General features: G+C 33.0%; 2 protein-coding genes across 2 annotated transcripts in view; one reads left to right on the forward strand and one right to left on the reverse strand.

Moving 5' to 3' along the window:
- Positions 1-25,307, forward strand: part of LOC111515144 (uncharacterized) — a 181,998-nt gene that overhangs the window by 114,073 nt on the left and 42,618 nt on the right. The window lies entirely within an intron of this gene.
- On the reverse strand, positions 585-3,963 carry LOC141486768 (uncharacterized). The gene is made up of 3 exons (XM_074185283.1): positions 3,897-3,963; positions 2,944-3,126; positions 585-755 (listed from the first exon to the last, which is right to left on the reverse strand). The coding sequence occupies exons 1-3, from the start codon at positions 3,910-3,912 to the stop codon at positions 664-666; spliced, it is 291 nt and encodes a 96-aa protein (XP_074041384.1). The 5' UTR covers positions 3,913-3,963; the 3' UTR covers positions 585-663.

Raw genomic sequence — 25,307 nt, forward strand, 5'->3', positions numbered from 1 at the left:
CCTTATTTATCTTTGATATTTGAGAATGGAGTGCGACAAGTATAATTTGGAACCTCTGCCGTAAATGAATCTATTGAAAATTCTTTTTTCTCACAAGATCAAAAACGCTGTCTCTCGACGCGCTTTTCGCCAACCAAGTTAGTATCATCAGGAGATGATTAAGTTTACTGTTTTGGTGAGGAAAATGAATTTATTGAAAATACTCTTTCCTCACTTGGTCAAAAACACTATCTCTCGACTTTTTGCCAACCAAGTTAGCATCATTAGAAGATGACTAAGATTCTGTTCTGATGAGGGAAAAGTGTTTTCAATAGAGATTTAAGTTCTCTATCGATCTCATAGAAGGCGTTTCATTTGAGTCAGTTTTCTGGAAGTATTCATTCATTAACCTATTACAAAATGTTATATTTCAACATTACCCAAAAATTCATCTAGTTACTTCGAATGATCATTGAAAGACCAATCACTATACATTCATCCATATTCATCCATATTTATCACCAATGTTGAAATGGTGTGTCATTATTATCTATCAAGTTATGTGATGTCAGATAATCGTAAAAATGTAACAGAGATTAATTTCATGATTTATTTATTAAAGGTAAACTATACATTACAGTGATAGAGTCGAGTGGTTCAACATTCATTGTTATGGCGTCAGTTTCACAAATGAAACCGTTTTCCAATTCTCAAAAAGCTGTGATCTAGTTTCTTGTCGTTTGGCAATGATATAGATTCTCCTAGTAACCCAGAATCTGAAAAATACGCTCATTTATATGGCAAACTCACGTATTGGTTTAATATGAGCGATAAAAATGCAAGAACAGCTGATGACCATTTGTTATCAAAATGTTTCATGAATGTACTAACAATGCCAAATATTGTACTCAAATAACAATTCATTGTGGGTTTTCCACTCATTAGTCTACAAAACCGCAAACGTGTTTTCGGAAGTGTTCGGTACTATACAATTTCTACATCATGAGATCATACCGACACTGAATTTACACAATTTGAAACTAGAGTTTTGGAAAAAAATCTTAATCATAATGTATAGCCAAATATTTATTCAGCCATTCTCTTTTTTTGTGTTGAAACAAAGCTGGCTCTGAGAGGTACTACCAATTCGAGTAAGTATGACAAATTCAGTTCAATAGATAAATGAAAATTGCCAAATCCAAAAAAAAATAGAAAAAAATTATGTTGATGTTATATTAATGAGAGCGGAAAAAGATCGATCAGTGACTGCTATGGGTGAATGTGAGGAAACACCATAGATTTTTCCAACTCAGACACTTACGAAATTCCTTTAACGGAAAAGTGTTAAAGGAAACCATGGCAAATTCAATAGAGCTAATAATGAATGAAAGTGATAAACGAAAGACAGTTATGAATCCACAACCACCAAAAGTCTATTCCCCCATTAAATTGCATAAAACTAATTTTTCAATTAGATCCATGGTGACTTTTGTAACGGATCCATCAGTATAAATCTCCGAAATTAATTCAGTCTTATACCAATTTTAAGCCACAATTTGGTATAAATAGTAAGTACTTATTAGTTGATAATATTAACAACTTAACTCTTCCTGATAACGCTCAATCAATATCATTTCATGTTCGGAATTCATTTTCTGGTATTTCGCCAATGGAAACAAATGAGCTGGATTTTCGTTTATTGGACAGAGACCATATTAATCGAATCCAATAATTATTTTTTTGTATTGGTACAGATACCTAGATGATATCTCAGTCTGTTTACTGGTTATTAGGTGCAGTAGGGAAAGTATGTCGAATTTGTAAATTCCATCCACCTCTCAATGGAATTCATCGCAGAGATAAAAATGAATAGCTCAATGAATTTTCAAAATTTTACTTTCACTATAATTTCTAGTAATTTATGATTTTGCAATTTTTCACAAACCATCTTATACGGTCATTATCGTACATATTGCGTCTACACAAACATTTAACTTCAGAATGTAATTTGTGAATGAAACTGAGTTTGATTGAACAAATTGCTGTCAACAACGGTTACGAAGTGGGTATTATTGACTGTGTTTCAAACCTAGATGTGTTCAATTTCTAGGAACAATATACGTGTCGCGGTTTATAAACTGTTAAGTGAACACAAAGTGTTACTTGAATACGTTTTAATTGATTTCTATCAAATATTGGCTAGTTTTATTAGAACTGTCAGATATATTGATAAAAAGACACAGTTTGAATTATTCGATACGAAGGAAAGTGAGTTATGTGTTAATCCCAAATAAAATCGTCAAATATGGCTCATAAAGTTGATCATTTTGCACAAGGTAGCTGAAATATGAGAAACTGTTACCTATTCACCTGATTTTTGCTTACAGAAACTACTGATTACTAAAACATGCTCATGATGTTCGAGAATTTAGAATATTTGAAAGTATGTTGATCTATAACTTTTCTATGACTAAATGGGAGGGGTGGAAATAATACTTCACAATTTACACTACACTAACATTTAAAGCTAACAGCTATTTTGATAGACTGTGTCATCTTCTGAGCGAGTCATATACCCGCTCAGAATATGACAAACGAATTGTGAAGTATTATTTCCATCCGAAGCTGTAGAACAACTTTTTTATGACTGCTGATGTTACTGATAGCAAAGCAATCACAGTTATTGAAACAAGATCGGTCTTCCAACCTCAAGGAAGAATTTTTTTGGGGAACAAACTGAATAACTCATGAAATAAAAATAAGTACCAAATGATAATTGGCGGTTTCTCATCTTGAAAATCAACTGTGGAATTAGATACAAATTATTCGAGATCTAAATTGGAGCTATAAACATTGTTTGATATTGCGACTTAACCTGAGCACTTGAAAATATCTTGTTTCACAAAACTGACAGTAAAATAGTGGAAATGAAAACGCTAATTAGTATACAAAAATGTCACTCACAAGCTGGCGGCGATGTTAAATCAATTGTGGAATCCAAAACAGCACACAGTTGTCTCACTCCTGGATTCATTTGGTCTTGCACTGACACTGGTGAACAGTTGATGACGTATGCCTGTGATGTTGAAGACAAAACAGCCATCCAAAATATGAAAGATACCATCATGAAAGAGTTCATTTGAGAATCTGAAAGTTGAGTTTATTTTTTTCAGGTGGTTAATTTCAACTGATTGAATCATGATGGAATATATTATTCATAATTTTTGAAGAAATGATTAATTCACAGAAAATATTCCTTTCTTTACCTTTCACTTCTGTGGTTATGTGTGGTATGTATGAAATTAGACGAACACTTTTCATTTGATACCCTGACACCTACCTACCAAATGTATTTCAATTTCTCTGAAATTTTCATCTGTTTTGATATATATATATATATATATATATATATATATATATATATATATATATATATATATATATATATATATATATATATATATATATATCAGTTTTATAGTTGTGACAGCCCTGGAGCCCTGAATTATGAAACAAATTTGTCTATTTCTATATCTAATTGCTGGTGAATATTGTCTTTGATTATAATACGGTGAAAAAATCAATGCCACTAGAGTACTGGAAAAATAACGGGAAACACCTAGACATTGTTGACGAAAGGGAGATGATGTTACTGGCATTATGAGGCATTGGTAAGAAATGTGGTATAGATAATTGCTAAAGAAGTGAACCTTACAAATGAAGTTTGAAATTCTTGGAAAATCCATCATACATTTCAAATCGTTTCAATATCATTCATATCGCCAATATCAACATAATTTTATACAGATAGTGGTCCTAAAACAATTTTCCAAAAAATACCTGAGATGAATTCAACAAAACATACGATTGAAGTCGCAATTTATGTTTATTTAATTAACATTATTTTTTGTACTTACTTGTGTGTGTGAACATGAGACGAAGAAAGTTCTGATAAATGACTCAACTTTTGTATCTTATATATCTCTGAACCCCTCCATTATATTTTCGTCACCAACCGTCCGCGCAAACTCTTTCTCGTGTTTCAGATTATTCCTGAGATATTGAAACGAGATCAAGGACAAAATATATGTCACTGTATATTTAACGACACGATTGCAATTTTTTTTTACCAAAAATCACAAATTTCATAGAAAATGAATAATCGGTAAAAATCTTTTCAATAGTATGCAAACGTACGTAATGAAAATTAGTTTTGTGGAAAGTGCATATTCTCGGTGTCTCATAATTTGAATTTCACCGGCTATTTTGAGTAACATACATCTAAATTAGTCATGAAATGATAAATCATCAATTCTATATTTTGAAATTGTATATACCGTAAGTGTTGAATGGGTAATCGGGTAGTTAGGTATTTCAGTTCTTTTTCAGGTTGTACTCACACTGAAATTGTTTTCGGTAAATACCATTATTCATTGTTTCGAAAATGTTATAGGATTTGATTTCCTCTAACGTTAAATTGATCTACAATGTATTCTTAGAATCTTTAGGTGGAAACACCAAATTGTGTTAGAAATTGTTTTTTGATTACAACTTATTGATGTTATTGAACTTCACAAAACAACTTTTGTTCTTCATGCTATAAAGTGTGAATTAATATCAGTGGTCTTTTCATACAAATGTGAAAACAATACGGAGTATAACATTTTATTTCAAATAATATCTAGTGTTCGTTAGCACTTTCTGATATGAAAACTGACTATCACTGACATTGGAGAAAAAAATGTAGTTTCAACCTGAAACTGTCATCATGTTTGAAACTGAAGTATATTTTCAAAACAAGCACTGATCAAGAACGCGCAATTCACCAAACAAGTTGGAGTCTTTACGAGATGAAGAACACTAATTCCTAACTCTAAATCTGTTCTCAATTTATATCTATCAAAGTACAATTTCACTTTCACTTCCAAGCGAACATCAATGAATCCCAGTAGAAATTCGCGGAAAATTTCCTCGAAAAAGTACTAATTCTAAGAGAGTGATTCAAATAAAGACGAACAATGGGTCAAATTGGTAAAGGCTTTCGCGGCCGAGATTTTCAGTGTTACTATTTTCATTCGGGTTTGAAGACCGTCGTAGTTTGTAACTGCATCCGAACGTTTCGCTAGCACGAGTGACTGGCTTCTTCAGAGGTTTATTCATCTTTATGAATCGGTCATCGGTGAATAATCAAGATGAATACATCTCTGGAGAAGCCAGCTACTCTTGCTGGCGATACTTTGGGACCGAATAAAATTGGTAACAATGTAAAATGAGCTGTTTGGAATATATACGCCTTTTGTCACTGTTCATAGTTCTTATGCCACACTAAGCTATTTTCAAACTTTCGAAAGCATCCAAAAAATCTTATGCTATGTACCGGTTCCACTAATTTCAGAAAGTTTTTATTTGTTCTATGATTGTTCTCCAAGACGACACGCTCTGCTAATGTTCTTTGAAACGAGCTTGATAGCTTTTTTCATATTTTTTCGACTCTTCATTATCCAACTTCTTGTCTTTCGGGTAACATAACATTTGTTGGAGTGAGCAGGAAGTTTATTTTATTTTTATTTTATTTTTGTCTATTCCATTTGTATTTTTATGGTATATTATTATTATTATTACCTTTCACGTTCACCTTTCGAAAAATGTGTATTTTAGTTCATACAAAAAGACAATAAACTTGGAATCAATATATTTTGAGAAAGTCGAACATTCACGAAGATTTTCACATGTTTTGCATTTTCAAATTAACTTATCTACTGTATTTGAAATATATCCGTTGCTTCAAGCTATGCCCCTGATAAAAATTCTCCGACTATTCTATATCTTTCTTCACTCATGGGAAACGTAACAAACCTATAGTTGAAGGTGGTTGACAATGTTTCGTGATGCCTTTCATTAGTTCGGACCTTCATTGTCTCATATGATATAAATTGATTTGAAATCCCTGAAATAATCTTTTTAATTTCTATATATTCTTTCAGGAATTTCAAATCAATTTATATCATATTAGACAATGGAAGCCTGAGCTAATGAAATGCGTAACGAACCTTATAGACAAAAAAGGTAATTCCCGTCATTTTCTCTAGTAGACAATGGTATTGGCTATTAGGAACATGTCTAAAAGTACTGATATTCTTCCTATAGATATCATATTCTAGATCCTGGTTACTTCTAATCACTGAGACATCTGAATATGGTAACTCCGCGTTTTCAATTCCATATGTAAACTTAATGTTGAGGGATCTTTTCTGATTGATTCCGCTGTTACTTGATGAAGATCCATGGTAATTTCATAAACTGTACCCCACGATTTGATAGTGACAAACTTTATTTTCATGAAGTTAGGGGATCTGTTAAGGAAAGTAATTCACTTTCTCTTATGTTTTAAAATCTGATTATGATCAGATTAGGTATAAAGGGTGACAGTGGATTTCACATTACCATGTATTCATTCTGTTTGTAGAAACGGTTGTTGAACTAGAAGCAATTCAGCTTCTTGAAGATTTTTATTGGGGGATTCCTCGCTAGTTTTTGGTAAAGGGACATTTGAAAATAAAAATGTCTCCACCTTGCAACTTTACGCCCTTAATTTAATCTAAAAATACATGTAAAATAACAACACCCAAAAGTCAACTGTGAGATTGAGAGGGCTTCATTCTGTTTGGTTATTCGTTTAGCACTTATTCATTTTTGCATTTTCACTGGGAATACCTGCACAAACATAATAATATTGTTATCAATATATCAGAAAGCTCTGATTGCAAGTTTTCATTTACTATCAATTTTTTATTTTATCGAGCATTTCAGTGGTAATACTTTTTTCCAATGTGTAATTGGTACCCATGGGTTAAAGAGAAAGAGAAAAAAAAACGTACACCGGTTGACCCCGCAGGACATCCTTATAACATCTCGCTTCTTCGAGTTCTAAATTTTTGAAATCATTAAAAATAATCATGTTTTCACCCGCTTTTCCTTTTTTGAAAATTTTTAATTTTCTTAGCAGGAAGTTGAAAATTCAAGTTTCATAAAAAAATTGAGGAATCTCCACTCTTTCTTTTTCCCAGAGGGGACTCATGTATGAGACAATTGGTCGCACCGACTTGCCAGGTTTATGAATTTTTGGTTCACCGTATATTTCAGGAAATGTGAGATTACAAACCTTTAGACTCCTGTACAAAGCCGTGGCGATAATATTTCAACACTTCTCGAGTTGACTTTCAAATCTGTAACCGTCTCAGGAGATGGGTTTCTTGTTAATCTATTATAGGGACCGTTCTCAATAAAATTATCAATTTTCCACTAGTAATCTGATTTATGCAATATCATAAAATTATTGCCTTCATATGTTTTCAGACAGAAAACATCTTTCTTCTTCAGTCTTTTGATAATGTGACTTTCTTCTTCAATAGATGAAGTTTTCAATTATCAAAAAAATTATTCGAAAGGTTTTCAACAATATTAATAACTTCTCTAGACTTTTTGTCCATTTCTTCAACTCCAACTGAATGGATGTTGATTCAGTGACAACAAAAATTTGTCTCTGACGAATTGTGGTGTCCTCTTGAGTTTATTTGTTAGTTTTTTGTAAATTTCATATGACTTTAATTCAAGCATACTCCATTTACTATACAGTATTCGATTTTCAGCTCCACTATATTTCCGTTTGGAAAAAAGTAATACTTTTTCCGTAAAGGGAGATTTTTCTGGAATATTAATCTGAACAAAGTTTGGAAGAACGGATTAAGAGGGACATGTTTTCAAAAACCAAATATCGGCACTCAATAATATAATCTTAGTGTAATAATCCAAATTTAGCTGCGCTGATCTGTGATAGCCATCTGTAATGAGAGGTAGAACTGGTACCTCTGGCGTAAAATAAATCCAAAACAGCACTGTTTGTATACACCAAAACTGCAACACTTAAACTGTTCTCTATCTATCTCTAACATGGTACACTCTCACTTTCAGATACACATCAATGATTTCAATGATTTTAGGTAGAAATAACTGAAAGCAAAAAATATCTTTCAAATACAATAGATATGTCAATTAGGAAACGCAAATTTGGGGAGAGTCCTCGTGAATTTTCGACTTTTCAAAGAGACATGTATTGAAAGTTCATTGTCCTTCCATATCAACTAAGACTCACCAACAGATAAGATCAAATTCTTGAAAATTTGAACGTAGAAGTAGTCTTCTTGTTCATCCTATCAAATGTTAGGTAACCCTTAGACAAGATGTTGAAGAAGGAAAAGTCAGGTATATATGTAACGAGCTGTGAGGATTGTGATAGAAAATGTATACGTCAGACTGAGCGAGCTATCAAAACTCGTTTCAAAGAACACGTAGCAAATATCTGATTTTAGAGACCAGAAAAATCTAGTGTAGTTTGAAACGCCTTGGAAAACTGTCATAGAATAAATGAAATGTGCCTTACTTTGTTGAAATCGGTAAAAGAGGTTATATTTTTGTGTATGCTTCCGCAAGTTTGGAAATAGCAAAGAGTGTACTCTGTAAAATATAAATAAAGACCACTTTCAGAGTTAAGAATCAGTTTACGTTATCTCCTGAAAATACCGTCTTGGTATTTTCAGGAGGAGATTTTTGTTGTGAACGGTGCTTGTTTTAGAGTTAAATATAAAATATATAGCATCAATGGATGGTCTAAATAAGTAATATCATTTAGTTTGTTTTTCGAGTTTTATGTTGTCGTTTGAAAAAATTATCGGAATTGGTTTCGAATATGTTTACCAGAAAATACGTTTTCTTCGATTTTGTCCTACCAAATTTTCATTCCAACGTTTCGTTTCGTGTACAGATCTGGACTAAATTCAGTGATTTATTACATAATAACATTTTTCACGTTTGAATTGAAAGGGGTTATATTTTTAGGAGAGATTAATTTTTGGGAAAGAAAGTTTTTGGCTTTCTACTACTTCATCCTTCCAAAGAAAGGAAGGATGTAATCAATTTGAAAATAAGTAACGCTATACATGGATGTGTAGATCATGCAAAGAAGTAACTTTCAGACACAAACTGAAAGAAAGTCCTCCTGAAACAGCTACTTTCATATAAACATTGAATTACATGAAAGAAAAAAAATCTTTCGAAACAAATACTTCTATATGAACACTGAATTATACAGAAGATACTTTTCTCTATTCAGTTTGTATATCAAACATTTGTTGAGGAATAAGAATCAGATATCATTCACATGAGTTCTACTTTGAATGAATGGTAATAAATAGTACTCACATGGAACACTGTCACCGTAACTGGTATACACCGGTGTTTCGCCTTAAGACACTTGCCCTAAGGCTCTTCAGTACCAAATTGGATAACATTATAAAAAATACACACAGTTATTCCGTGACATTCAAAACCGTAATTCATGAATGAAGTGTGTGTTTCAATTAGTAGACCTAGCATTCCCAGGCATCATCTAACATCAACACGTAGGCAGCTATAGCTACCTGCGTGACTTCCGGGATCAGGATATTTTCTTTGGGAAAATTGTTGAAAATCTATTTAGGAATATTCCCGGAGTAGTAGTATTTATTGACGACATTTTAATATCGGGAGCAAATGATACAGATCATTTGAGAAACTTAGAATTAGTGTTCAAAATTATAAAAGAAAATGGTTTGAGGGTACAAAAAGAAAAATGTGTATTTTTTCAAGAAAAAATCAAGTATTTGGGTCATGTCATTGATAAACGTGGTCTGCACAAATCAGAGAAAAATGTTGAGGCTATCAAACGTGCTCCATCACCCAAAAATATAACAGAACTGAAATCTTTTTTGGGGATGGTCACGTTTCATATAAAATTCATACCTAATGCAGCACGAATTCTACAACCACTTTATAATTTATTAAAAAAAATACGACATTCCTCTGGAAACAAGATTGTCAAAATGCATTTGAAAAAATAAAAAAGGAAATTATTTCAGATAGAGTTTTGGCCCACTACGATCCCGAAAGAAATTTAAAACTCACCGTGGATGCAAGTTCTTATGGGCTAGCAGCAGTAATAAGTCATCCAAATAAAAAAAATGAACCAGACAGCCCTATAGCTTTCGCATCTCGAGTATTAACGGATGTAGAAAAGCGATACAGTCAGCTAGATAAGGAAGCCCTTGCTATCAAATGGGGGTGTCAAAATTCCACGAATATTTATATGGCCGCCATTTCATTTTAGTAACCGATAATAAGCCAATAATAAGCCTTTTTGGGTCAAAAAAAGGAATTCCACTCATTGCAGCAAATAGATTGCAAAGATGGGCTTATTTTTTGCTAGCATATGATTTCGAAATCCAATACGTAAAATCAGAAAATAATATAGCGGATGGGTTGTCAAGGTTGCCACTACAATGTTTCCAACCGGATTTTCAGAATGATATTTCATATCTCCACTGTGTACAAGAATTCTTACCTATAACTTATAGAGAAATTAGATTGGCTAGTAGTAGGGATCCAATATTGTCTAAAATAATCTATTATGTGAGACAGGGTTGGCCAAATTCTAAATTACCTGTAGAGTTGATACCATTTATCAGGCGTAAAAACGAACTTTCTGTAGAGCAGGGTTGCCTCATGTGGGGATATAGAGTACTTCCACAGAAATTCCGAAATATGATTTTGTCAGAATTGCATAATTCCCACATGGGAATAGTGAAAATTAAATCTCTTGCCCGATCATATGTATGGTGACCTTCAATAAATGAGAATATCGAGAAGTTAGTCGAGGACTGCAACATTTGTAAAAAATTTAGTAGAAATCCAGAAAAAAGTATACTAAAACCATGGGAATATACTAAAGAATGTTGGTCTAGGTTACATATTGATTTTTTTGGTCCATTATATAATAACTTTTTTTTTGTATTGATAGATTCAACATCGAAATGGATTGAATGTTATAAAATGAAAAACATTTACTTCTTCAACCACAATTGATAGATTGAGAGATATTTTGTCTAGATTCGGATTGCCCAAAGTTATCGTGAGCGACAATGGTCCACAAATGACTTCAGAAGAGTTTTCCCATTATTTAAAATTGAATGGAATAAAAGACATAACAACTGTTGCTTATCACCCTCAGAGCAATGGGGCTGCTGAGAATGTAGTTAAATTAATGAAAAATGCCATCATTAGTATGAAATCCGAAAATCCAGAAGCTGACCTAAATTTCATTATCAATCGTTTTTTATTCACATATGGAAGTACCGAAAATACAACCACTGGAGAATGTCCAGCAAAAATGTTATTAGGGAGAAAATTGAGATCACGATTAGATTTATTGTTTCCAGTGAGTCAGGACATGGTCGAAGAAAAACAACAGAATCAAGTAAAAAATTTCAAGGGACATAGAAATGTGAGTTTTAGAGAGGAAGATGATATACTAATGAAAGAATATAGTAGGGGCAATAAACCTATTTGGGTACCCGGTACAGTCTGTAGTATTTTGGGAGATAGAAATTATATAGTAACAAATAAGAACACGAACTTGAAGTACAAGAAACATATAGATCAATTATTGGCAGATAATAATGACAAAAGTCATAACACAGAAAACGAAACTTCTAACAGTAATTCATCTCTTTCATTGTTTTCGGATGCTGCATATGACATTCAACATAATAATGGGAAATATATTCGAACGCCTAATATTCTCAGTTCAAATGATGTAACAATCAGTTCAGAAATAAATATAGCTCAAGATGAACTATCTTCTAACTCTGCGGACAGCTCTTCACGAAACTTGAGACCTCGAGACCAAATCAAACAACCAGATAGATTTTCTCCTTCGTGAATATCTGTTTACAGGGAAGGATGATGTAATGTATTATTGAATAGGATACGCCACTGTTTTTGGTTTGATATATTTTATATTTTGTTTTTATGCGTTTACGAAAAGATCGAGGAGTTGTTTTTTTTGACAAACTGGTCTGAAAGGTAATTATAGTATTATTCCAAGTGTTTATCTGTATGAGAAATATTCCTTGATGAATAAACCTTATTCGTATATACATCACACACCAGTAGGTGGTTCCACTTATGTTTCGCTTGCGTTTACGCAGCTATTTTCATCAAGTACTTTCTTGTTTTTTCTCATTTTGTCTTCAATCGAGTACTGCTTGCTCGGTACTGACGATGCCCAATAGGCTGAAACAGCTGTATACCGGTGGCTCTTAAATTGAAATCAATATGGGAATGATCAAAAAGTACTAATCTATTTATCTTTTGATTTTCATGGAATTATTTTCCAGCACCTTGACTGCATTAACCTTTCTCGATTTCATATTATTTCTGGAAACATGTGGATTCGTTCTTTGACAATTTTGGTGAGATTAATCGGCATCCAAAATTTTCAAAGTGAGGAATTAGTTTTTCAGCAATTTATGCGACAAAACTGTGAATTGAATCATAGTACAGTACTTAATTAAATTCAATGATAACGATATTTGGTAAGTATGTTTCACTAGAATTATTTACCTATTTCAAATTCAAACAGAAATATTTTTTCAGGAGAGATTGGCTTCAAGGCGGGAGGCTTTTTCTCCATTATTATACAAATAAAATAGGAAACTTCCATAAAAATGTAAATATCGTCAATGAGAACTCTTAACAAACATACAGACTTGAAGAACATGTGCCATCGAAACGATTAGGTGCTTTCAAGAGTATGTTAAATTACATTGAAATTATTTTTTATTAGGTCATTCACAGAAAGACTATTGAATTGAAATCTGACTCACGTAGACATTGTAGTAAACTTAAATTTCGAGCAGAGGCACTTGTGTCATTTTCCATATGAGCACTATTTTGGATAATTTCTCGAAACGAAACAATCGTTTCTTTCACAAAATTATGATTCAATGTATTCAGAAAAGGCACCTCTACTCTAGTCAAGATGTCACTTCGTAAAAACATTCATGCGATCAGTTGATTGAATTTCAGCCCTATGAATTTGTTTTGAACCAAAAAGAAAATATTTTTCAAGAGAGAGCAGTTTTTGGAAAAGAGCTTGTCTCCATTTCCTCATTACCACCATTTTGGATAACTTCACAAGACGAAATACTCATTTTTTTTAACAAAATTACGACTTAATGTCACCGAAGATACATGTCTGCTCTTGTTACAATGGCAGTTCATGAAAACATTGATATGGTTAGTTAATTCAATCCCAGATAGAGAAACTTTGTACTACTTATTTGTTTTGATAAGACTGTTTCCTCCAGTTTGTGTCTGGAAGAAACCCTGTGCAAAATCTACACATCTCTCTAAAGAGATTTTATTGACGTTGATTTTACTTTTTCTTTCTTCGGGTGTTTTCCATATTTTCTAGTATGATGATAGATAGATAATTATTTACTTTGGGCAGAACGTGTTGAGTCGAATAAAATATATTTTCACTACCATTTTAGGCCGCCCTCATAACTGTTCATTTGCTAATATGAACTGATAAATGGCAATATCATACTAAAAAATGAAAATCAAGCATTTTGTGAATATTGGAGTCAAAATGGTGGCACTTAATTGATCGTGCATTGTCAAGAGAATCACGATCCGAAGATCTTTGACCAGATAGTTCTGAAAGAAGTTCTCTAGTTGAAATTGCATTGATTGGCCGCGAATAGTCATGAAACTCCCTAGGTCACTCGGGTAGTTATTGATTTTTCCTACCTAGAACACAAGTCTGATGGCCATATCAGTCGACGCTTTTGAAATCGAAAAAAAATATGAACAAAATGAATTTGATGCGTTCTACTTATAAAGATAATTGAATTGTAAATATACAGCAATTGATTTCCATTCACTGTTATGATTCACACACTTATACAGAATATACTGAATAATTTTCAGAAAGCTATCAATATTGTAACACGGCGTATTTATCATATAAATGGCATTCAAACCCAATTCAGATATATGAATATGAAGTGATAATCCTGAAGTTTTCTATGTTTAGTAATCATCATATATATTAACTTATGCATTTGATGGAGTGAATGAATAAATCAACTCATTTTACCAGTCTTCAATGTGAAAATTCTCATTTTCCAATTCATTTCACCAGTATCCATGATTTCTTCAACTCATTTTGGTGCGAGTGACATGAGAGTAATTTATGTTGAAAAACCAGCATATTGACCAAAAACGATGCATGTCAACAAATACTATGATAACCTGAACATTTTATGAACATATGTGACGGAATTGACTGATACTTGATGGACATTTATGCGTAACATTTGAATTCTACAATTTGAAGTGCCTTAATTTCAAGTACCTTAGTTTTATCTGAAAATTTTATGTTACATATGTACCTGAGTTTCAAGCCTGTATATTGGCCAAACAGGGGGGACATTTTCCCAAAGAATTGCAGACCACAGAAGTTGTTTCATATATAGAAAGACCAATTTCACATTTGCAAACCACTTTTTAGCAGGACATGAGTTCAATCATGAATATATGACGTATTACATTTAGAAGAGGAAGGTTTGAAATTCAATCTTCTAGAATCTTTAAAAATCAATAGGTTTGAGAATTCAGATAATTTACTGAATTACCAAATAGAGTTAAATAACTCCCAGTTACTGAATATTGTTTCAAATGTGGGAACTGGTACATAAACTCGGGTAATTTGAACACAGGTAATTCACATAAGACATTAAATGTCCAGGAGGGACTCAGGTAATTTCTGAGGCTTTATGGTTACCGAACAACTAGCTTCCATGTTGTATAGCTTTTTATTCAACGCGCTCTGAGAGTAAACGGAAGAATATCATTGACTAAGACTATCTTCTCTACCATATCTTTCAAATTCTCAATATAAAATAATGTAATATTCTCTTCCTATGGAAAAGTCCGGTCCTATTGATGGGTGCAGTGTCTTTTGACGGTATACTTCAAAGGAATATATTTGTATACCGCCTTCAAAAAACAATGTTTCTTCAATTCCCTTCAGCTACATACTTATTTGTTGGAGAATGTCTTGGTTACTACTGGCACCGTATAGAAGTAAACACAAGTAAGTTCACTCTCTTCCATATTTGGGTCAGCCAACCAACAGCGCAATCGACTGAATCTGATGGGTTTACCAAGTGAGCCAAGTTGGGCATGGAATATTATTACAGAGTGAATCATTGTAAGCGGTGGTTTTGTATTTGTGAAAAATTCGTGTCTGGTTTCAAAATGAACAAGTGTCGAGCTGTGGGTTGCTGTAATTTGTAGGGTGATGTCGGCATTAATTTTTTTTTGATTTCCAATTGACGAAAAAATGTTTGTTTTTCTAGTATTCATGAAATGAACATATAACGAAAATCATAAAATGAATTATTAAAGACCATATATATGCAGACTTTTTTTTATGAAATCAATTTGATGGAATTGAACTTCACGAATAGTATATGTCTCATAAGTAACGATATAAAATGGCAAAACAATCGGAGTTCCACTATAAATTCACAAAAGAAAATAATTGTTGGACCACATTTTTTGATTTGGCTTTAGAAAAAATATTACTTCCACTGAAATCTCTGCAAAACCAAAGTATCAAATGTATATTCAAATAACCTTTTTTGGAACCTTCTGTTGCATACTTCTTTACCAATTCTCATTCACATTTTTACCCATTTACACCAAATTTGTATCTCGAAACAAGTATTCACTTACTCATCGAGCATCTCGTTATTTATTTGACCTTTCAATTTGTACTTCTCATTTGTATTTGGATCTTAAATAAATAACATATATTATATTATTAATTCATTCACATCAATACTGGAGATGAAAACTGTTGTTATTGAAGATGTTAGGCAATTATCAGAAATTGGATTGGATTAAGAGTTAAGTAGGGTATCATTTCAGATTTAGATTTTAATTTTCATACACTTGCCAGAAAAGATGTCAGAGTGATTGTAGAGCAGACATATTTCTTTGTTGATGAGGAAAACATATTTTACTTTTTTGATACTCCTCATCTGCTGAAATGTAGCAGAAACCATTTTTCCGATGACTTATTAAAATTTGATGAATTTACAACGAACAAAAGTCATCTAGGACAACTTTATAACTTGGATAAGGAAAAGCAATATAGACTAGCCTCCAAAATTTCTGATTCCCATTCATTTTCAACTAACTTTTAAAGGATGAAAGTTGAATTAGCTAGTCAAGTTTTCAGTCATTCGATGAATACTTATGCCAGTTTCAATTAGATACAATCAGCAGCAATAGAAACGGCTACATTCATTGAAAAAATGGATAAATTTTTTGTGAATTTTAAATTCAAATTAATTTGAACATCAAAACAAATTGATTTTCTGAAAGAAATTAAAAATTTTTTACAGAAAATTAACTGTAATATCAAAAAAATGAAAGAACAAGACTGGACAAATGAGATTCATTGAAGGGTGGCAGATAATAATTTCGACATTTCTGCAACTTTGAGAAAACCTACATAGTGAAAGACACTCCTACATATTGACAAGGAATCAGGACTGTGTGGAAAATTATTTTGGTCAGCAGATAAATACTCGTGGAAATGCCAGAAACCCAACTCCTGTTCAAATTACCAGAGCTTTACACTCCTACATATTGACGAGGAATCAGGACTGTGTGGAAAATTATTTTGGTCAGCAGATAAATACTCGTGGAAATGCCAGAAACCCAACTCCTGTTCAAATTACCAGAGCTTTCAAAAACACATTCACCCTTCAGTATTTCACATAGGCAGGAGGAACTAACTGTGTAGATAGATAGATAGATAGACAGTGGTTTACAGCACATCACATAGTACAAAACATATTGAGAGACAATCAGGTCATTCACAAAAACATTTTTTTTAATTACATTGAAAAGAATAATTCAAAAATTCTTCTACAATATAAAAACAATTTTTTAGGAGTAGACATTTCACATTAGTCTTAAAATGTCTATCATTCAGGGAATGCAATTCTGAGCTCAACTTGTCAAAAAGTTTCAAATTGAGGGAATTTGACATCGCCTTATTTAGCCTGAAACGTTTTAGTGCTATTTGGTTTGCTGATCTCGTGTCGTATTTGTGAAGATCTGTCGAAACAGTATGGTTTCTTTTGTTTGAGTGTTTCACAAAGGGTTTGATATATGTAAATGCATGGTAGTGTCATTATTTTCATGTCAGTAAGGAGGGGACGACAGTGTTCTCTCAGTCCGACTCCAGCCAGAAGATGAATAGCTTTCTTCTGTGATCTGAAGATGTTTAGCGCATTACTGGATAAGATGTGTAGAAAATACTAATGAGATTCTATCTAATACTACAGATGCTGACATAAATAGAGTGAATATTCTTGTGGAAGTTCCAAAAAATCCCTACGAACCTTTGAGAGTAGAGACAAATGATTGTAGAACTTTAGCCATTCCCGAAGGCAACAGCTTGGGGTGTGTTCGGGGATATCTTTTGGGAAAATGTTTAGGAATATATTCACGTAAAGTGTGTACATATTTTGCCACGGCGGCTAGTATCACACTGAATGAAACAAATGTATATAAAATCATCTAAAAGAACAATTCGTTCAGGCCAGTCTCAACTCCCTACATTATAGGTTGATGGACTGACACCTATCGGAAAACAACTGCTTCCTTGGCTAATACCACGAAGGGCGTTGGATTCTATCCGACAGGTGTCAGTGCAGGATTCTTCACTGAAGTTATTCCTGTATATGCTGTTGCGATACAAATGCCGCAATAGAATTTCAATTATTGGAACACACTTGCAGACCGGTTTCGGGCTATTTGGCCTCTCGTCAGTGCAAGGTAGTGTATATCATCAACATAAAGTCGATTATTTGCGATAATTGAAAATCGTATTCTTTCAGAGTATCATTCCTCGAACTAAGCTGAATCAGACAACAACAACAGTTTTGTCATCGCCATATCTGCTTGTGAACAAGGTAACAGACTGCCTATCCGAAATTTGACCCATTTCTCGTTTGAGAAAAGAAAACTTCTCACATATAGTCAGACAATTAACCTATAGTGTAGGAAGTTGAGACTGGCCTGAACGAATTGTTCTTTTAGATAATTTGATTTATAGCTTGTCTTCAAGTATGTCAACTGACTCTATGTCAGAAGTTTTCTTTCCCTATACGAGGAATGGGGCAAATTTCAGATATGCAGTTGGTTTCCTCGTTCACAGGCAGATGGGGCGATGATAAATCTGTTGTTTTTGTCTGCTTCAGCTCAGTTTAGCTTTAGGCCAAATAGCCCGAAACCGGTCTACAAGTGTGTTCCAATAATTGAAAATCTATTGCGGCAGTTGTATCGCCAACAGTAAAAGCAGGAATAACTTCAGTGAAGAATCCTGCACTGACACCTGTTGGATATAGTCCAACGCCCTTCGTGATATTAGCCAGGGGAGTAGTTGTTTTCTGATAGGTGTCAGTCCATTAACCTACACTGTAGGGATTTGAGACTAGCCTGAACGAATTGTTTTTTAAGATGATTTGATTTATAGACAGTATTCAAGTATGCCCACTGACTATATGTGACAAATGTATATAGTTATTTCAAGGCATTCAGTGATACAGAAGCAAAACAATTTGGAAATTTATATATGCCTCCAGATTCATTTTTACAAAGTATCATTCATCTAGAGACAGAATTTCCTTATCATTTTTATAATTTATGTGACGCTGATTGCATAGGCAACCAGGTCAAAACAATGTTTTCAAAATTTCTCACCCTTGTGATTATTTTCCTTAGGGTTATTTTTTTTCTCTTTTCATAAGGGTAAGAATTTATTATGCTTTGAAATTTGCCAATAGAAATTTGAGAACAAATGTTAAAAAATAAACATGGTGAGATTATACAATTTAGTTCAAAAACTTATTAGCATAAATTTTTGATCAGAATTGTATAATCTTACTTTACAAAAGATACGTTTATTTAACTACCTTCCCTTATGTTTTATCAATTCCTAAACATTCTTAATAGTCAGTGGGCTTTGCTTGAAGACTGGTAGTAAACAAATCTTAAGAAATGAACTTTAAACGTTCAAGTCAGTCTCGAATATACCTACACAGTAGGTTGAATGGATTGACGCCTATCAGTAAACAACTACTCCCCTGGCTAATACCACGAATGCCGTTGGATTATATCCGACAGGTGTTAGTGCAGGAATCTTCACTGAAAATTTACTCCAGTCCATTCAACCTACTGTGTAGGTATATTCGAGAATGGCTTGAACTTTCAAAGTTCATTTCTTTAGATCAATTCCCAAACAGTTCACAATGATATGAGTTAGAAGGTACGGGTATTGCAATTTCATTTAAACAAAGACCTGAGTAAAACATTCTGAAAACGTTCTTGAATAGAGCTCGAGAAAATCCTGCAGACCAGTCATACATGGAAGGAAACATATTATATGTGAATAGTAAAGCCTACACGGTGGAAGAACTATAGGAATTAAGCTATTCTGAAGAGAGTTCGAAAGAGCTATACACAAACAGCGCACCAGCAATACCAAATATCCGAAATTCAGAAAACGAATTCGAAGTGGCGGAGATATTTCCTACCCCAAAAAACTGCTACAGAACCTAAAAAAAAACATCAGCTAATGGAACTACTCCCAAAACAAACGAAAATAAGAAGATCTCATTTGTTTCAATGAAAAAGAGAACACAAGTCATCGATCTTAGAAGTGAATCTTATTGTCTTAAGTCCATTTTTTTTTCATTTACAATTTTATGAACTGAATATGAATTCAATCAGATTTTATATGAAGATTGTTCATCATATTGATGGGTATATCAAATTATGGATCCATGTACCAGTGAATATGAAAATGAACCCATCAAAGCTGAATTGGTCAAAAATATTCAGTATTTTAACGAAATAACAAAAAACGAAACTCACAATCTCAATATTCTTCATATGAACATCAGAAGCACTCAAAAAATTTCGACATTATTATTTCAGGGAGTCAATATGGCTTTAGAGAAGGAAAGTCAACCGAAGATACAATTTGTGCATTAACATCAAAGATATATGAAGCAATTGATTCAAAGAAACCTTCACTCTGTGTATTTGTTAATCTCTATGAAGCCTTTGATAGTATGCCATCAAAAATTGTTGAAAAAGTTGCAAATATGCGGGATTAGAGGAAAAGCATACAACTTACTGAAGAGCTATCTCTCGAACCGTCAACAACAAGTCTATATAGATGGTATCATTAGCGAAATAAGAAATATCAGATATGGTGTGCCACAACGCTTTGTTTTTGGATCACTACTATTCACGCTTCACATCAATAGCTCATCATCAATGGATATAGAAGGATGTGTCTTCAGTTTGGCTGATGACAACGCAATATTTTATCAATCTAAAAACTGGAAGACCCTCAAAAATCTTCTAATAACTCATTGCACATTTAATTTAGGTATTTTTCTTTCTCCATAATCAAAGTAACATTTCCTTTGTCAGATTTGGTTATGATGAGTTGAGGATGATTTTTGAAAAATTGTTTGGTTTTATTGAATATTTTGTCTAAACAATGATGATTATTTTTAATTTGAATTAAATTAAAAAATACAAAGTTTAAGGAAGCTCTTGAAGGTTTTTTCAAAAAACATTGGTGTAGTGAGGAAATGAAATCATTTTTAGGCAATCGAAAGATTCATATAAAATTCCGAAATTGTCAATCGTATCACGTTGTTGATGAGAAGATACAGTCACGTACTGTTGAAGATTCATATTGTACTTCACATGAAGAAGCAGATACAAAAATAATATATCATGTTTGCAATATCGCTGAGCAGTCGAATATTGTTTTCAGAGCCTCTGATACCGAAATGTTAATAATAATGATTGGTAATATGGTAAACTTGAAGAATTATTATTCCAATATTTGGATGCTCAATGGAACTGCAAACAATGAAAGATTTATTGACATAACAAAAATTTATACGGATCTTGGTGAATTGTTAGCCAAAAGTTTAATCGGATTCCATGCGTTCATCGGATATGATTTTAATCCCAATTTTTTCAATAAAGGGAAGAAAAGACTTTTCTCTTTGCTAAAAAAAATACTGTATTTCAAGAATCATTTGCTACTATTTGTGACGAAGATTTAACTAAGAACCAATTACAAGACATATTTGATGTTATTCATCAGTTTACCAGTCACCAACAACCAACCGTTTAATTTTTACAGATCTGACTCAATTGATGATGAAGATGTTTTACACAACGATTAACATTACCCAGATGATGATGAATGGAGATCAATGAATATAAATATTTAAGTTAACTTAATATATCTTAATATTTAAAATTTTTCTGTATTTCATCGTCTTTTTTCATTGGCAAAATTTTCAAATATTATATGAACTACATAAAAAATATTAATTTCAATAAAAGCAGTGATCAAGTAAATCATAAATACATTATTTTGATGTAAAACAGTTACCGTAATACATAGACATCTGGCCGAGTAGTATCTCAGATTTTATTATTTACTGATGCTTATACGCACTGAATACTTCTGCCCCAATTGATAGAAGTTTTCAAAACTATAAAAAGTAAAATGTATCAATGGCAGATCTCGTCAATTACTTACAAAAATTTGTCTGCCATTGTCTGCCACAATGTTGAACGCGAGGTAATGTTCAGCCATTATTATTTTCCGTTCACAATAATAATATATTTTGAAATATCAAAACGACAAACGTCGTCAAATGCATTCAAAATTACGAAAAAATCGATACCTGTCCTACCTACGCAAGCACCGCATCCACCACTTTGGGCTTAGTGAGGTCCCATCTCATGTACGGTAGGTATAGGGGATAGGGGCCACAATGTACAAAAACCTAAGTTTGGTCAAATACATGCAGGTAGCCGCTCACTGGCTCTTAGACTATAACGATCCCTAACAGGCTGAAACAGCTTTCTGTCAGTGGCTCTAAAATCGAAATTAAATTGTTCATGATCTGATACTGTGAAAAGTAGCTGTGAAATAAATCAATACTTCATTTAAGTTCCTTGATATGTTTCCGGCAAAAATATTTCCTGAGTACTTCAGTAATAGCCCAAACAGTTCCTTAACAGAACAGTTCCTCAATATTTTTGAAGGTTCAAGCTCATATTTCTGGCAAAAATATTCACTGAATACTCCAAAGAATAGCCCAAAAAAATTCACGCTTTCATTTTCAAAATTATATAGCTTTGTATGTAAACCTTCATCCTGAAAAACATTTTGATTAACGAAAGCATAAGAAAAAAAATTATGATATATTTTTTGCTTGTAAAGTATTGCTCATTCTTCTAGTCATCAAGTCCCCCTTTTGTTATTCAATAATATTCATATTTGAAGGGTTAAAATAATATTTTTGTCGTTCATTTCTCACCTTTGATTAATCACTTCTCACTGTCTAAGGTTCATGAAATGGGACAAAAATACAGTACCAAAACAAAAAGAGACTTAATACATGGTTGATTCAAGTTTGGATTTGAATTAATCGATTTTTGAAATTTTGGTTTTGGTATATTTCTTTCGAAATTCCGTTTGTATTGTATTGGTTTTGATTTCTGATTTTCAAAATAACTCAGTTGTAACCTCTCCAAATTCTTTCAGTAACTGTTGTTAAGTCATTAGGGTCATAGGCCGTATTACTTGATCTAATTTAGGTATAACCCACTAAGTAAGGTATTTGAGATCATGGAAACTATTGATACCGTTTGTGCGTTTCTCTTTGGTGTTGATAGGCTTTGTTTATTAATTGCGGTATATAATTTCGCGACAAGGGTTTGAATTCTAGAAACAAATCTCAAAGGGTTTTCATTTGACATCTGCCTTATTTTTTAAAGATCTTATATTAATGTGGTGGTAAGTTCGAAGTCGAAGCACGAAGTGTTGTTTTCAGTAAATTATGCGGTATTGTGAAACATTTAATTTTTCGTTTATTTAAAGGTGGTTGACAATGTTTCATGGTGAGTTTTTTCAGTTTCGACTTCCATTGTCTAATATGCTATAAAATGTTATCTTCATTCGGGTTTGAAGGCCGTCGTAGTTTGGAAGTGTCAGCACGAGTGGCTGGCAAAACGTTAGAAGGCAATTCCAAATTACGACGGCCTTCAAACCCGAATGAAGATAATAACACTGAAAATCCCGGTCGCGAAAGCCTTAATCAATTTATCATAATGTGAAATCCCTGAAAGAATCAATCAAATTAAAATGAATAGCTGAAAATAACAATTATATTAAGCAAAAAAAAACCCTGGAATGAAATTATATCACCCGAAGATGACTGTGGATAATTACAATCGAAACGTCGTGAAGTAAGTCGGTTTGAAATTTTTTAATTTTCATTTTTATTTTATTTTTCAATTTGTAATTGTTGTTTGTATTTAATTTTATTGTTATTTCACATCAGGGTTTTTTTGCTCAATATAGTCGTTATTTTCAGCTATTCATTTTAATTTCATTGATTCTTTCAGGGATTTGAAATCATTTTATTCCATATTAGACAATGGAAGTCTGAACTGAGGAAATACATTTTTTCGATTAGAGTGATGGATCGTCTGGGTTGATGGTGTCATCAATTATTTCTTCACTTCCTAGATAAAAAGTAATCGGGTTTCAGCGAACCCTAATGCCAATGACATATTTTTGAATCGATAGTGTTTTTAGTGCTATAAGGTAGCTTGTAAAAATGCGCGAGTATGACCGGTGTCAATAGATCGACAATTTTTAGAATTCTTAAGGAACCCAAGGAAAATAACATATTTCATATGAAAATTTCTCAGGGTTCCGTAGTAGTAATGGATAACGCAAGTTATCACAGTAGACGAGTCGAGAAGCTGCCGACATCGTGTTGAAGGAATATAGATATTAATAAGTGGTTACGAATGAGAGCTATTTTTTCCAAATCAACCATGTTTAAAAGCGGAGCTACTCGACTTGGCTAAACGTCATAAGTCAAAATTCGTCAGGTATGTCACCGATGAGATGGCGAAGACTAAAGGAATGTCGGTTCCTTGGTTGACACCTTATCGCTGTGAATTGAATACGGTATTCTTTATTATTGGTCAATAAGCTTTGGAAAAATGTATCCACAAAACAATCAGAATCGAAGCAGAGATCTATGATCTGAATGATTGCATAGATTCATTATCAGAAAATAATTCCAGTTGCCATCAATATCAATAAAACTGATTCATCCAGTGAAGAATCACTCAACGAATCCCTGTAGACCTTTTTCAGATTAAAAATTATCGCAATATCTTATTCGATGTAAATATTCCCATTGAATCTATGAAATTGTTTCTGAATCAACTATAAAATAAAGTAAAATACAAGAAATCGTTAAACTAGCTTTCACTTATTTTTGACATGGTTTCTTATTTGGGATTGTTTCCATCCACACACACACACACACACACACACACACACACATATATATATATATTGTATTTTACTGTTAACCAATTATTATCGTTCCCTATGAACGATAATCTTCAGAAATCGAAACTTGTGCGAGCAATGGACTAACAGAGTCTTAACTTTTAACATGCGATTCCCAGACCTAGGGAGTAGGCAGATTGACGTCCCAGCGTCAAGTCACAAAACCCTGAAGTTTGGCATCATACAGAATATATCAGTGAAAAATGTATATCAATACCCCCAGTCCGACACCTATCAATACTTTCTTCAACGCAATATGAGAAAGAGCTTCGATCTCCTCTTTTGACGTTGTTTGTCGCAAGTTACTATTTTAATGGCTCAATAGCGGCGTCCTCAAGAGGCATGGTGGATAGAAATATCCCAGTGACTTTGTGGATAAATTGCAGTGCTACTTGCTTGAGACAACTATGTTATTTTCTTCGATGTACCGGCATGTCTACATTCTTGCAATTCTTTCACTCTCAGACAATACCGAATGTACTATAGTAAACGGTGAGAGATAGAGAGTAGTTATGTTAACTTCATTTGACTTGATTTATCCCTTCTTATTTAACTTTCGTATAAAGTTCGTGGAAAAGGAGTACATAAAATTTTCGACACCCCCCTCCCCAAATTAGGGGAGAAATATGTCCAAAGTGACAGATTTATTGTGGCTAGCTTCAGACTGGATGAGGTAAATCCAATCTTCCACCACAAGAGGTATAGATAAAATCAGAGGTCAAATATTAACTTTTAAATTGACCACAAGCGTAACTCCTGTTTTATCCTCAATAAGCAAGGTTTGAGACTAGTGCTCTCTGGTGTTGGATGACGAATGCTTTGTAATTGGGCTCTGATTTATATTATTGAAAAATACGAGTCGATGTTAGAAAAAAATCAACAGCTA

This window comes from Leptinotarsa decemlineata, unplaced genomic scaffold, assembly GCF_025532065.1.
Source record: "Leptinotarsa decemlineata unplaced genomic scaffold, Ldec_3_MD MMD2_tig00026369_RagTag_RagTag, whole genome shotgun sequence".
Taxonomy (NCBI): domain Eukaryota; kingdom Metazoa; phylum Arthropoda; class Insecta; order Coleoptera; family Chrysomelidae; genus Leptinotarsa; species Leptinotarsa decemlineata.